This window comes from Hemiscyllium ocellatum, chromosome 1, assembly GCF_020745735.1.
Source record: "Hemiscyllium ocellatum isolate sHemOce1 chromosome 1, sHemOce1.pat.X.cur, whole genome shotgun sequence".
In the NCBI taxonomy this organism is placed as follows: domain Eukaryota; kingdom Metazoa; phylum Chordata; class Chondrichthyes; order Orectolobiformes; family Hemiscylliidae; genus Hemiscyllium; species Hemiscyllium ocellatum.
Window position 1 is genome coordinate 158,648,752 of NC_083401.1, and position 16,152 is coordinate 158,664,903.

A 16,152-nucleotide genomic window follows, 5' to 3' on the forward strand; every position below is an offset into this window, starting at 1 on the left:
ATATCTTGAAAAATGTCTATTTAACAGAGGTGGAAGTGCTGGCTGTCTTAAAATGTATAAGGGTGGATAACTCCCAAGGACCTGATCAGGTGTACCCTAGAACCCTGTGGAAAGCTAGAGAAGTGATTACTGAGCCTCTTGCTGAGACATCTGTGTCATCGATAGTCACAGGTGAGGTGCCGGAAGACTGGAGATTGGCTGAGGTGCCACTATTTAAGAAGGGCGGTAATGACAGGGAACTATAGACCAGTGAGCCTGGCATCAATGGTGGGCAAGTTGTTGGAGAGAATACTGAGAGACTGGATTTACATGGATTTGGAAAGGCAAGGACTAATTAAGGATAGCCAACATGGCTTTGTGCTTGGAAAATCATGTCTCATGAACTTGATTGAGATTTCTGAAGAAGTAACGAAGAGGACGGATGAAAACAGAGCAGTAGATGTAACTTCAGTTAGGCATTCGACAAGGTTCCTCATGATAGACTGGTTAGCAAAGTTAGATTACATGGAATGCAGAGAGAACTAGCCATTTGGATACTGAACTGGCTCAAAAGATAGAAGGCAGAGGCTGATGGTGGAGGTTTGCTTTTCAGACTGGAGGCCTGTGACCAGTGGTGTGCCACAAGGATCGGTGCTGGGTCCACTTTTTTTCATCATTTATATAAATGATTTGGATGTGAAGATAGGAGATACTGTTAATAAGTTTGCAGATGACACCCAAAATCAGAGGTGTAGTGGATAGTGAAGAAGGTTATCTCAGAGTACAACAGAATCTTGATCAGATGGGCAAATGAGCAGAGGAGTGGCAGATGGGAGTTTAATTTAGATAAATGTGAGGCGCTGTATTTTGGAAAGGCAAATCAGAGCAGGATTTATACACTTAAATGGTAAGGTCCTGGGGAATATTGCTGAACAAAGGGACCTTGGCGTGCAGGTTCATAGTTCCTTGAAAGTGGAGTCACAGGTAGATAGGATAGTGAAGATTTTGGTATGCTTGCCCTTACTGGTCAGCGAGTAAAGGAGTTGGGAGGTCATGTTGCAGCTGTACAGGACATTGGTTAGGCCACTTTTGGAATACTGCTTGCAATTCCCGTCTCCCTGCTATAGAAAGGGTGTTGTGAAACTTGAAATGGTTCAGAAAAGGATGTTGCCAGGGTTGGACGATTTGAGCTATAGGGACAGCTGAATAGGCTGGGGTTATTTTCGCTGGAGTGTCAGGGGCTGAGAGGTGACCTTAAAAGTTTATAAAATCATGACAGGCATGGATCGGGTCCAAGTAGATAAGGTCTTTCCACTGGGGGGGGGGGGGGGGGGGGGGGGGTGAGTTCAAAAGTACAGGGTACAGGTTTAAAGTGACACGGAAAAGATTCAAAAGGAACCTAAGAGGCAACTTTTTCCTCGCACAGGGTGGTGCATGTATGGAACAAGCTGCCAGACGAAGTGGTGGAGGCTGGTAAAATTACAGCATTTGAAAGGCATATGGATGGATATATGAATAGGAAGGGTTCAGAGGGATATGCGCCAAATGCTGGCAAATTGGACTAGATTAATTTAGGATATCTGGTCGGCATGGATGAGTTGGACCGAAGGGCCCGTTTCCATGCCGGATATTTCTATTACTCTATGACCTTTGGTACATTTATCGATTAGAAAATGGCTGCCCAAATGAAGTCCTAATTAAACACCAGGCCATTTTTCAGGTAGATCTTGAGACTAGATCAAAACAGCCAAGGCCATCTTGTTTGCTGACCAGGAAGCAATCTGACGATTCTGCAAGGCCTGCACAGAACCATGTGCCTTGTGTGCACAAGTAGAGGCGGGATAGCAAAGGCATCATCAAACCAGTCCAGTTTATGGAATGGGCAGCACCGGTTGTAATGATTGTGAAGCCCGACAGTTTGGTTCACCTTTGTGGGATTTTAAACAAACGGTAAACTGCTCTTCACAGCTGGATAATTACCCAATCACTCGCATAAAAGACTGATACACAAATCCGGCAGGGGGGTTGTCCGTCACAAAACTGGACATGAGTCATGCATAATTGCAACTGAGGTTAGATGACGATTCCCAGAGGTACGCTACATAATTGTTTGTACCAAATACCCGAGACTGCGATTTAGGATATTGTCAGCAAAGGACGACGGAGAACATTTTACAAGGTCTACCCCAAGTCGCCATTTATCTGAATGATGTGCTTATAACAGGGAAGACCAATAAGGAGCAGTTAGACTTAGTCCTTAGATATTTCTCCCAAGCAGACATACACCTTAGAAGGGAACAATGTCTGTGCTGCATTGGCGGCATGGTGGTTCAGTGGTTAGCACTGCTGCCTCATAGTGCCAGGAACCCAGGTTCAATTCCAGCCTCGGGCGATTGTCTGTGTGGAGTTTGCACATTCTCCCAGTGTCTGTGTGGGTTTCCTCCAGGTGCTCCAGTTTCCTCCCGCAATCCAAAGGTGTGCAGGTTGGGTAAATTGGCCATGCTAAGTTGCCCATGGTCTTCATGGATGTGTAAGTTAGGCGTAGTAGTCTGGGGTAGATGTTGGGGAATGGGTCTAGGTGGATTACTCTTCAGAAGGTTGGTGGGGACTTGTTGGGCCAAAAGGGCCTGTTTCCACCTTGTAGGGATTCTATACCTGAAGCACCCCAAGTGACCTACTTGGGATACAGAGTCAAGAAGACCAGATTATACCCGTTGGAAGATAAAGTGAGGGTGATCAAAGGTGCCTTGGCTCTCACGTCTGTACTGGAGCTTAGGTCTTTTCTTGAGCTGATGACTTTTGTTACAGAAAGTTCATTCATAACCCGCTTCTCTTCCTGACACCTTTGTACCAACTTTTTTTTAAACAAGGCTAAACCTTGAAAATGGTCACGTAGCCAAACCATAGCTTTTAGGGAAGAAACAGCTATCATCCTCCATGGTGTTAGCACACTACGATGCCAAGCGAGATCTGGTAGTGGCATGCAATGCCTCTCCATACTGCATCAGGATGGTATTAGCTCAAAGGTGGCCCAATGGAAAAGAACAAACAGAAGCATACACAGCCAGGACTTTGCCTAACGCAGAGTGTAAATACGCCCAGATTGAGAGGGGATTTGGCAATCGTATTTGGAGTCAGGAGATTCCACTAATACCTTTACGGACATAAATTTGTAATGACGGACCAAAAGCCCCTACTTGGTCCACCTAAAGAGGACAAGGCAGTGCCCACACATTGCTTCAGTTCAAATTCAGCGGTGGACTCTAACACTAAGTGTGGATAAATCAAGTTTGAACACCATCTAGGAGGCCAAGTAGTGAACGCAGATGCACTGAGCCACCTCCTACTGGCAGATACACCACCAGTGGTACAGCCACTGGAAAAGTCTGGAATAGTTCCAAATTTTCCGGTCACAGCTGACAATATCAGACTCTGGATGCAGAAAGATCCAGTCCTGGCAAAATCAGAGGTGATGAGGGAAACCAAAGCACTGTCACAATCAGAACTGAAACCGTTCTGGACTTGGGCAGACCAGATCACAGCAGAGGTTGAAATATTATTATAGGGAATAACAATGATAGTCCCAAGCAAAGGTCGCTGCCAGATATTGGCTGAATTCTACCAGGGTCATCCAGGAGTTTCCAAAATGATAATGTTGGCGGGAAGTTATGTTGGGTGGTCAGGATTGGATGTTTACATAGCTGCCAATAAGGATAAACATTCCCACTTTCAGCTCCCCCACCTTCCTGGGATTGCTCCTTAAACCCTAGACTTGGTTACATGTTGACGATGCAGGTCCATTCACAGGCTCAATGTTCTTAGTCATTGTGGATGCCCACTCAAAGTTGTTGATGTGCAGAGTTCATTCGTCCATCACAGGGACGTTTGCAACACACAAACTCCCGAAAATATCGGTCACAGATAATCAGCAGGAAATTTGAGTATTTCTTAAAGTTGAATGACATTTGACATATTAAGACAGCACCATGCCATCCATTATCCAATGGTCTGGCAGAAAAAGCAGTCCAAACATGGAAGGCAGGCTTAAAGAAACAGCCTACAGCTTCATTAGATGCCAAACTGTCCCGGTTCCTATTTGATTATAGGACTCTCTCTCATGCAACAACAGGGAGAGCTCCAGAGTTGCTAATGGGGGAGAAGACTCAGCACCAGGTTAAATTTGATCTTCCTAGAGCATGAAACAGCATCAGGAACACCAATGCTAGACACAAGACTCTGCTAAGCAAGAGAGATGGATTACTGCAAGAGAGGCGGTTTACTTCAAAGTAACAAAATTTGAACCGCAGAATGACCCTGCATGGATGGTAGGCCTGGTCGACGCAAGTTCAGGTCCACTGACATACATGGTGCAGGTAGGTGCGTTGGTCCTGAGCAAGCACGTGGACCATATGAAAGAATTTGAAATTGGCACAGCGGATGTCCCCGTCTCAATGTTTTTGCCACTGAAGAGAATGAATTTCTTACAAGATGCTCCAGAGGCAAGCTATTGCGTTACATGCTGCCAGTTTCCGAGGCAAGGTCGGAAGAACCTGTCCCAGGAGGGGCTACAAGGAAAAGAAGTAGCCTATGTCCTTGGATTTGGTGATGGGAGGGATTTAGTAACTGTAACGACATCAGCTAGGTTACCCTCAAAGAAGATTCCCTGAGTGGGGCTGTTAATCTGGTCCAATCATGGAGACCTGGCTAACTTAAGAACAGAAGTGTCAGATATACTGACACAGAGTTGGTTCTTAGGGAGCTTGGATCATCGTAAAGGACATTCCACATGCAACCAAAGGGTTACTTGGTGATAGGATACCAATCGCTGTGGAGTTATTTCAAATAAAAATCAATAAATATTCCTTCGTAGCTATTGCAAAGACACAATTGCAGGGTGACCAAGACAAGGAACTCAATATTGAAGGATATTCTGTATTCCAGAAGAATAAGCAAAAAGTAGAAGGATGAGGGATAGCTTTGTCAACAAAGAATGTGATTAATTCAGTGGTGAATAGTGATATAGATGCAATAGATTGTGCTCTGACATAATTTTAGTTTGAAATAAGGATCAACAAGAGCAAGAAGTTACGGCTGGGAGTTATCCACAGGCTCCTGAAAAGTTGCCTCATTAGAGATCAATTATAAATTGTAGAACAATGAAGACATGCAAGAAGAGCACGACAATTGTAACAGCTGATTTTAACTTGCATATTGATTAGACAAATCCAACAGGCAAGGGTAACACAAAAGTTAAATCCGTAGAGTGCATCAGGAGCAATGGGGATAGTAGGAAATGGTAGATAATTTCAACTAATATTTTGCAATTGTCTTTCTAGTGGAGGACACTATTATTAACATCACACAGAGAAGAGATAAGCAAAGTGCTAATGAGAGGAAAATTGTTTTAAAAGTCTTTATCACAAGAAACAAGTATTAGAGTATGAATACTAAAAGCAGATGTGTCACCAAGATTGGACAGCTTACACCCAAGGGATTCAGATATAGATATAGTGGCAATGGTTGAAATATTTTAAAATTTACTGTATTGAAAAGTGATCAAATTTCAGTCCGTTTAAATGTTGCAAGAGGCTATATGATCATTTCTTATTTATTCACTGACATAAAGAGGCCCTGACAAAGTGAAATTTAGTCTATTTTTAAAAGGCTTTGATCTGATTATCAGTTTGATTGCATCCATCTTGATCAGTGTACCATTACACTTGTGTGTTGCTAACAGAAGAATAAACTGTTCAAGTAATCTAACGTAGAAAAAGCTGGTTAGACAGAATAAATCATGTTTGAGTATCACTGCAAGATTCAAAATAAAGTCTAGTATGTCACCTTACTAAGGTGTAATGTTAAAAGATTAAATGGGAATATCTCTCTGGACATTAATGTAACATTAAAGGGTTAAACTACATTTCTAATGAAGGGATTCCTGATGAAGGGCTTATGCTCGAAACGTCGAATTCTCTATTCCTGAGATGCTGCCTGGCCTGCTGTGCTTTGACCAGCAACACATTTCCAGCTGTGATCTCCAGCATCTGCAGACCTCATTTTTTACTTAAACTACATAGTGAACATTCTGGAAGTATGTGGGGACAACATTCATGCAGGAATGCGAAGTGACTCCCATTCGAATTAAAGAGTCATTTGCTACTACTCTCCTACTATTTCAAATTAAACTATCATGTAATCTTTTCCATTCAGAAATGCTTTCGCAGCCATTTCCTGAAGCTACGGGAGCCGCACCTGCATTGTCTTGGGGAATCACTGAGTCAGAAAATCATTTGCACAATGATTCCCCAGGATTAGGGCATTCATATTTACATTATCTCCGAGGATGATCTCATCGTACCTGCGGTAAGATGTAACTGTGAGGGAGTAGCTGGGGCTTGTCGCGAGTGGCACATGACAATGGGAGAGTGGCCAGAGCATCCGTAAGCATGGCCAACTGACCTGTATAAAGGGGGGTGTGTTTTCTTTGTTCGGGGCGTCTTTTGACTCTACCTCGCACACCTGCAAAGAAGCTCAAAAGGGGCTCACCTTGTTTGTACAGGCTTTAATAAACTGCAACTGTTTACAGAAGTTGGCATGTGTGAATTGAAACCTCAGGAAAAGAACCGAACAAAGGGAATACTTCATTGAGAGAGATATTGCCTTTTGAATTAGGGATCAAATCGAGACCCTCTTCAGTATTAAGTGGTTGCAACATACTTTAGAAAATGAAAAGCACTATAGATGCAAGAGTGTTTTTCCCCCTTTTGATACGTTTCCAAAATATTAGAAAGCAAATTGAGAGGATCAGAATGACAGTAATGATGCACAACTCTAAGGTAAAAAATATAAGTGCATTCAATAGAATTAATATCTGTTGTGGTTCTGTTCGCCGAGCTGGAAGTTTTTGTTGCAAACGTTTCGTCCCCTGGCTAGGCAACATCATCAGTGCTTTGGAGCCTCCTGCGAAGCGCTTCTTTGATGTTTCTTCCGGTATTTATAGTGGTCTGTCCTTGCCGCTTCCGGCTGTCAGTTTCAGCTGTCCGCTGTAGTGGTTGGTATATTGGGTCCAGGTCGATGTGTTTGTTGATGGAGTTTGTGGATGAATGCCATGCCTCTAGAAATTCCCTGGCTGTTCTCTGTCTGGCTTGCCCTATGATAGTAGTGTTTTCCCAGTCGAATTCATGTTGCTTGTTGTCTGCGTGTGTGGCTACTAGGGATAGCTGGTCGTGTCGTTTCGTGGCTAGTTGATGTTCATGAATGCGGATTGTTAGCTGTCTTCCTGTTTGTCCTATATAGTGTTTTGCCTTGCATGGTATTTTGTAAACTACATTAGTTTTGCTCATGTTGGGTATCGGGTCCTTTGTTCTAGTGAATTAATATCTGTGGTGTACTTACTTGTACAAGAGTGAAAGAGCACTGATTTCCACTTGTCCAACCCATTCCTGCATTGGGAAAAGAAATCAAAGTTAGAAGTTGCTCATTAAAATTCAATGAGACTTAAATATTTCAAATACTATTAGAAATATAGTTCTAACACATCAAGGAGTGCAGTTCTGTACCAAAACGCAGACATATGTTATTTTGTTTAATCACGAGCTGGGTCAACATGCACACAACAACAAACAAAACCTCTACAATGTAAGCGAAAGGGTGGGGACTAGTTCAGAAACGGAGCGCTATTAAGCACATTAGCACCAGTACTGAATTGAATTAACTTTAATGTCACAGGTGCTCAAATGAGTGCATTTAAAAAATTAGTCACCGCATTACTGCACCATCTTAGAAACTTATATGCAAGATCAAATTCTGAGGAAACAAAAAAAAGTCAAGAAATAAATAGTCCAGGATTATAGGTCAAATTAGAAAAATTATTAAGTTAGAAAGTTCAGAGTATCAGTCTTTCGGATCGTATTCATGCCAGCACCTAACCTCAAGGGAGGCCTCAACTGTCTCACAATCACCTGCAGCAGACCTACCAATTACACCTTGTCACTAGGCCTCCATGCTCACAATGCCAGTGAATCAATGTGGCAGACAGAAGATCAAGTTCCAAAAGTTGGAACATATAATTTAAATGTGGTAAATGATGCATCCTTCTCCTTCCCAGGATATTGAAGATGTTAAAAATTATTTGCTGAATTTTCATTGATAGATGGGAAGGAAGATGGACAAATCAAGAGGGCAGCTCTGAGTTGGCGAGTTGGATCTGGGATGAGGTGGGGAAAAGGAGAGATTTACAAATTCCCACCTATCCATTCCAATCCCCACCAACCTATCACTATTACCTCCCACCTGCATCTACCTACCTTCCCCCCAGCTCCACCCCCATCTCCCCATTTATCTGTCAGTCCCCTTTCCCCTTCACATTCCTGATGAAGGGCTTATGCCTGAAAAGTCAACTCTCCTCTTCCTTGGATGCTGCCTGACCTGCTGTGCTTTTCCAGCGCCCACACTTCTCACAACAGAGCCAACAGAGTATTTGAGAAGTCCATGGACAGTTAAGTCAATTGGTTTGTAAAAGTAGCACTGCAGCTAATTCTATGTAATTTCCAATTAACAAAATAATTCAAGTCATCCCCCAGTTATTCTAACCTTTGCTTTACAGCTCGTCAGTACATACAAAAAAAATTGAATCACCCAGCAACATGAATGAAACAGTGTAATGTTGCAAAATGGGAACACAGTGCTTAAAATATTTAATTATCAGACAAGTGATCTGTTGAATTAAGAGTAAACTTAATGTAACATTTCACAAGTTTTCTTCTGAATATCACTTAGGATCAAACATTTAGCTTCACAAAGTTTCCAGGAATTAATTTGGATACCATTCACTGAGCGCTCAGATAACATTTTACTTTCATAAAAATATATAAAATATCAATGTCATACCTGTGGTTTTTCAAGATGTTTTAAATATTCATCAAATGATCCTTCGATGAACTGTAATAGTGATGTAAAAAATGAAATATTACAAATTATGCAACAAATACATCAGATAAATGTAAGCTACTTTCAGACTTGTTACACCATTCAACAACATAGTTATTAATTTGTATCTTAATTCTAAGGTGGCCTGGTGGAGTTTTGTTAGGTATGAATAGAGAGGGAGCGAGAGAGGCTGATGGTGGTTTAACCCGAGGGTCACCATACCTCAGGTGTGGGGAGAGATTGAGGAGGGGAATTCTGTGGCATCGACCTTAGTTAGTTTCTTATGTGGAACTTTACCAAATGCTAAAATTAAAGTAAACCGTCAGTAATGAGGAAAGTTTTAAAATTAAAGAGTGGCAAATCCTTGGGCTCTAACGGTTTTCTCTGAGGCCGTTCAAGGAAGTGTAGGGGCACACGTTGTAGATATCCTACTGTAATATTCCGGAGTTCCTTAGAAACAGGAGTTGCCCCTCTGGATTAGGAAACTGCATGATACTCCCCTTTTTAAAGTGCAAAACCAGGGAATTGCAGATCAGTTACCTTAACATCTGTGCTGTGGAAATTGTTGGGACTGTATAAATAAGAATGGGGTCACTGGACACCCTTGAAAATTTTCAGCTAATCGTGGAAACCAGCATGGAGTCATGACAGGAAGGTCATGCCTGACAAACTTCACTAAAACTTTTGAAGAGGTGACTAAGATAGCGGACAGGGATTTTTTGTTTTTTTTATATATATATAAAAATATGGACTTCCCGAAGGCATTTGATAAAGTTCCACATAAGTGGGGGTTATTAACTGAGGTAGATGCCACAGAATTGAGGGCAGATTATGGACACGGATGGGAAATTTTGGTTACTTGGCAAGCAACAGGAAGTAAATGGTTAGGTTCTCAAATTGTCAGCATGTGACCAGTGGTGTCCCACAAGGATCTGCGCTCGGCCCTCAATTATTCACATTGTCTATTAATGACCTGGATAATGGCACAGAAAGTCATGTATACAAATTTATAGGCAGCAATGTTGGCAGTGTAGTTGATAGACTATCAACATCCATTTTTAATTTTATGCCAAGTGAAATGGCAAAACTTTGGCAGATGGAGTTTAATGTAAGCAAGTGTGAGGTTAACCATTTTGGCCAGAGAAAAAAAAATTAGATCATTGGATCAGTTAATTTCACGTTTGAGGTTGATACATTTTGTAAAGCAAAGATATTGAGGGATATGGACAAAAGGCATTTACATGGAATTCGACCACAGATCGGCCATATTTTCATTCAATGATGGTATAGGTGCAAAGTGCTGTATGGCCTATTCCTGTTCTTCTGTTCATAAGTCCTAAGCTCCTAATGAACAGGCAAAATCCTTGCCTCACTTGACAGTGATAGTTGAACGCTTGAGATGCCTACTCAGAAGACACAAGGATGGTGTTGGGAATTGCATCAGGAAAATGCCTTCCAAAAGATCAAGCTAATGCTGACATTCATGGCGTCCTAGTCCATTTCAGTCTCATCCCTCTGAACAATTATTCTTGTGGATTCTCCAACTTTGGGCATTGAAGCAGTCCTGTTCGAGGAGCCATCAACTGGATGTTGGAAATTGTTGTATAATATCTTCAGGTATTGTTAGATATGGAAACAAGCGACAAAGTTCTAGAGAAGGATGCCCTTTCAATCAAAGATATACCACTATCCAAAATGCATTTGCGAGGGTCTTGTATTTTGGACAACAGTTTGGAACACTGAATTCCTATGGTCTGGAAGCAGGCCATTCGGACCATCAAATTACAGAGCCATAGAGATGTTTAGCACAGAAACAGACCCTTTTTTCCAACTTGTCCATGCTAACCAGATATCCTAAATTAATCTAGTCCCATTTGCCAGCAATTGACCCATATCCCTCTAAACCCTTCCTATTCATGTTTCCATCCAGATGCCTTTTCCACATGGACCCTCCAAAGAGCATCCCTCACAGGCCCACCCCTTGTCCTGTCCCTGTAACCTTGCATTTCCCTAGCCTACACAATTCTGGACACAATGGGCAATTCAGCAGGGCGAACCTGCCTAACCTGCACATTTATGGACTGTGGGAGGAAACCGAACCACCCGGAGTGTGCTGCTCCACACAGACAGTTCAATGTGGGGAACTGAAGCAGAGGCCCTGGTGCTGTGAGGCAGCAGTGAGCGATTGTACTGGCCTGCTAATGAGTCTTTCAGCCACAACTGCATTTCTATATATAATCGGCTCACCAAGATACGCGCAGTCAAATGGATATGTAGAGCATACAATACAAGTAATCAAATCACTTTTGGAAAAAAAATGCTAACTTTCACAGGGCCTTGTTAAAATTACTCATCTATCTCACTCCAATGTGTTAGAGTTACTGATGGGGAATTAACTGAAAACTCAGCTCCTGAGCTTTATAAAGAGGCTAGTTTTCACAGTGTGTACAGAACTCTAAAAATGTTTGGAAAAAGGGCAGTCTTATCAATAGCAGCAGACTATGACTACAGTAGCTATCACCCTGCAGGGCACTTCCACAACTGGACCAAAGCCAACATGAACGGAGATGGGACCTAACAGGAATGGTGTGGTAGACCAACTGGTTTCACATCTTCCCAATGGTGGAGTTGGAAGGAGGAACTGCAGGGACCTTGTTTCACTGTGCAATTATTTTCCACTAATGTTTCATTGTGACAAACTCAATAAAGACACAGTCATGAGCATAATAGTTCACAGACTATTCAAGATAAATATCAGAATAGAGTTCAACTGTTCTCATGCCAAACACAATACCAATCAAAGTCTAAAACACACACAATCCAGAAGAATAGTGAAACCTCTACACTGCTTGAATGTATGAGAATGGCAGGGAGGGAGGGAGGGGGAGGGAGAGGGAGAGGGAGAGAGAGAGAGAGAGAGAGAGAGAGAGAGAGAGAGAGAGAGAGAGAGAGAGAGAGAGAGAGAGAGAGAGAGACACAGACTGTTTGGGAGAGGGTGGTTTTAGTAAATATAACAGGCAAGTATACAATATTGTACCACACAAAAACAGAACTTGTTGGAGAAACTTAACAGATATGACAAATTCTGTGGAGAGAAAACAGTTAGCATTTTGAGTCCAGTGACTATTCTTCAGAGCTGATTATACAAGGTTGGAAAAATACTTGGGGAGAGATGTTATACAAGGCAATGGATGTAAAAGAGTTGATGTTACCCATTTTCTCTACCTCTTGTTAGTAATACTATTTGTAACATATATATATATATATATAGTTACTGAGATGCAATAAACTACATCATTTTATTTAAGACAAGAGCCCCTCCTGAAACTTGTTCATGATCCATCCTCCACCACAAACTGCTGAACAGATTCTAGCACAGGAAGGAAACATTCTATCCCAAACAAAGTGGTTGGTACCCAGGCGTCAAGTAATCTTATAACAGAAAGGTGAACAGGTGACATGCTTTGATTTATAACAGAAACAACCTTGAGCTGACTATTAGGTATGCAGTAGCAAGTTTGCTGCCCTCCTTGTGTAAGAGAGTAAGTCTAATATTTAATACAGGAAGTACTGTCTTTTGGCATATTATTTTGATAGAGTGCCTGAACTATTATTAACATTGGGAGTCAGTCAGCCGGACTGGTTTGCAATGCAGAGTAATGCCATTAGCGTGGGTTCTATTCCAGCACTGGCTGAGATTACCCATGAAGAACTCTTGTCCTCAACCTCTCCCCACTCCTGAGGCAAGGTGACCTTCAGGTTAAACCACCACCAGCGTCTCTCTTTCTCTGCAGCATTGTAAATAGTGTAGTTGATAGACTATCAATATGTTTTTGTAATTTTATGCTAAATGAAAACTAGGGCAGATGGAGTTCAATGTAAGCAAGTGTGAGGTCCGTTCCCAATCCACTATTAGTTCTTCAAGACTTCCAGCACTATATCCTCCTCTTCTACTGTAAATACTGAGGCATGGTAATAATTCAATATGTCTGCCATATTCACAGGTTTGAACTCATATGTATTAAATTCTCCATGGATTCTCCTTGAAGTTATAATCTTCTGCTGAATCTTACTCACAGGAATTATATTTGTTCTGAACTTAATGTAATTAGCAAAAGCTTTTGTAACATGATCAAAAGTGGCAGCGTTTTATCTTGTCGTGACTTATTACATCCTCTGCCATAGGGCCTATTAGTGCGTTAGGCTCTGCTTCTGATTTAACTCTGAAGCAATTCTGTACCTTCAGGAATTTTGTCCCCCATGAAGTCCAAACTTGTGTTGTTAGGACAATGCTGAAAATGTGTTGCTGGAAAAGCTCAGGAGGTCAGGCAGAATCCAAGGAACAGGAGAATCGACGTTTTGGGCATGAGCCCTTCTTCTGGAAATGGCTTACGCCCGAAACGTCGATTCTCCTGCTCCTTGGATGCTGCCTGACCTGCTGCGCTTTTCCAGCAACACATTTTCAGCTCTGATCTCCAGCATCTGCAGTCCTCATTTTCTCCTTGTTAGGACAATCTCTGATTTTGAATCAGCTCAGAAGTATTATGACTCTTTTCATTTCTTCTTAATGTTTTCATCAATCTACTTTAAGAGATAGTTTAAATTTGTATAATTTCAAATCTGTACAATTTCAATGCTGCTTTAAATCTGATGTTTAGTAAGCTTGACTTCTTGTATTCAGGAATATATTTTAATTTTGAATCACTATGTTTGCTAGTGTCTTTGCAGCATTTTTTCCATTTACCGGTCTGTTAATTCTGTATCACTGTTGAACTGTATCAAATTCTTCTAATCATAATGTTTTGATTTGTAGTTACTGTTGTTCAGTAGTGATTTTCAACATCCAGCTTTCAGTTTTTTTTCTTATAAAACACTTCCATCTTTACAATTGTTTAGATTTTTAAAATTCTGTGCTATAGCAATATTCTACTAAAGCTTAAAATTATTTTAAGCATTTCAAAAGGTGTAAATGTTCTTAAATGCCATCCTTGAGTTAATAGGATAATCTTCCTAGTTTTAGGAACCAAAATGGAGGATTTCCACCTTTTTGTGCTTCTTTTTGGGAAGTTTCTCACTTATTAAAAAATCAAATTGAGAATTCATGCCGTTTTCTCATTGAGTCGGTTTTCTGGCTTTTCTCACACACCTCCAACACATGCACTTCCTGGCAGTAGGAAGCATTGTACATTTTTCCTTAGAAATCTAATATACTGCGGGAGGCCCACATGTCAAGTCATTCTGCAGCCAAATCCCAACTCAAATTTACTTCCTTCTGCTCAGCTGTGACTGCCTGCAGCCCACACTGGCTTCATTGTCTTTTGGATCCTCCACGTCTGGTTACTTCGCCTCCCTGGTGGAGTACAACTATCAAGCAGTTCCTGCTTCGGTGAGCCAGTGTTGACTAATGCCTTTCAAAAGGGTTCAGCTGCTGACTGATTAGCTGAGCATTTCTTAAAACACTTACGAGTTTCTAACATACTTGTTGACAAAAACGAAGCTTCGTTTCCTTCAGGTTCTTCTAGCTTTTCTTTGATGTTGATCGCGTCAGAACTTTGCAGAAGTGTATGCTCCTGCCAACAAGTTATACAAGGCGGCTAACCAGGAATCGACACCACACTTCACCTTGTTATAATACGTGATATGGCTATCAGTAAGCTGACACCTTGTGATTGGGATATAATGCTGCCACCAATTATTCTTCTCATGCTACTTAAAGGGGTTCTTCAGTAGTCTGATGTGAAGCATATATCATTAGTAAGTCTCAGCAGAAGCTCTTCTTACATAACACCATGTAGTATATTACATCTTTTAGATCAGATTTAGATTAGATTCCCTAAAGTATGGAAACAGGCCCTTCGGCCCCACCAGTCCGCACCTACCATCTGAAGAGTAATCTACCCAGACCCATTTTCCTCTGACTAATGCCCCGAACACTATGGGCAATTTAGCATGGCCAATTCGCCTGCCCTGCACATCTTTGGACTGTGGGAGGAAACCGGCGCACCTGGAGGAAACCCACGCTGACACAGGGAGAATGTCTATGTGGACTTTGCACAGTCACCAGAGGCTGGAATCAACCCTGGGATCCTGGTGCTGTGAGGCAGCAGTGCTAACCACTGAGCCAGTAACTATGTACACATTAACTAATTCTTATATATATTATTACAAATAAGTAGGAGATGTGTATTCCTCTATCGGGGAACACACCAGAAACTGTAAAATCAGCACTGGTCAGCGCTCAATTTTGCTCAAACACTAACTCTTTCAGAGCCATTACCTATCACAACACTTCTCCACTAGATGATAAAAATGCAGCTAAATATAAAAATTAATTCAATTTAGTTTTAAACCTCAAAGAGAACACACCGCTTCAAACTTGTCACGGTTCCTTCTCAGATAAGAAACACAGGCCCTCCTCACTTCAAGATGTTTCGATTGGGTGTGGAATACCTGTAAAAGATAACAGATTGATAGTTCCTGTGATGTTGTTCAAAAGATTATTTGAAATCAAATTACTTACAGCTTTGTTCACATAAATTGAGTTGCTGACACTAACATTTAGTCTATCCTTACCTTGTTAAGTTAATGTTCAAATAAAGAACACTGATTCATAAACTGACTTTCAACGTCTCAACTGAAAAGAAATGCTGGAGATCACAGGGGATAAGGCAGCATCCATGGTGAGACAGCAAGCTAATATTTCAACTCTAGATGACTCTTCATCACTTCAGCTCTAATGAAGAATCAGCTAGACTCAAAACATTAGGTTCTCTCTCTTCACGGATGCTATCTGACCTGTTGTGATCTCCAGCATTTGTTGTTTTCAATACAGATTCCAGCATCTGCAATAATTTGCTCTTACTTTCTATGTCTCAAGTTGTGCCAAAGTACTCTATAGCCAAGGAAGTGCTTATGAAGTGTTGTACTTTTTGTAATAGCTGAGACACTGCAGCCAATTCACACACAAGGTTCTGCATACACTAATGTGATATGATCAGATAATCTGTCTTTTCATGTACTCAGCAATAGCCACTGACCAGGGTGAACTCCCCTGGTGTTCTTCATAGTATTCCTGGGATTTCTTCTGCATCCATCCAAGAATGCAGATGGAGTCTCAGTTCAGCATCTCTGAAAGACAGGAGTGACAATCTCAATTTTGATCGATGGAGTTGTGGAAAATGAGAAAGAAATGGTGTGAGCATACAGATTCAGGTCATTGTTACTGCTTCAAAATTTCCAGAGGTA

General features: G+C 41.4%; 1 protein-coding gene across 1 annotated transcript in view; it reads right to left on the minus strand.

Annotated features, from left to right (window-relative positions):
* Nucleotides 1-16,152, minus strand: part of otud4 (OTU deubiquitinase 4) — a 100,775-nt gene that overhangs the window by 58,922 nt on the left and 25,701 nt on the right. The window contains exons 2-4 of the mRNA XM_060832916.1: nt 15,274-15,357; nt 8,869-8,919; nt 7,375-7,421 (exon numbers count right to left, since the gene is read on the minus strand). Coding sequence (XP_060688899.1) covers nt 7,375-7,421; nt 8,869-8,919; nt 15,274-15,357 — 182 coding nt within the window. The remainder of the gene's footprint in view (nt 1-7,374; nt 7,422-8,868; nt 8,920-15,273; nt 15,358-16,152) is intronic.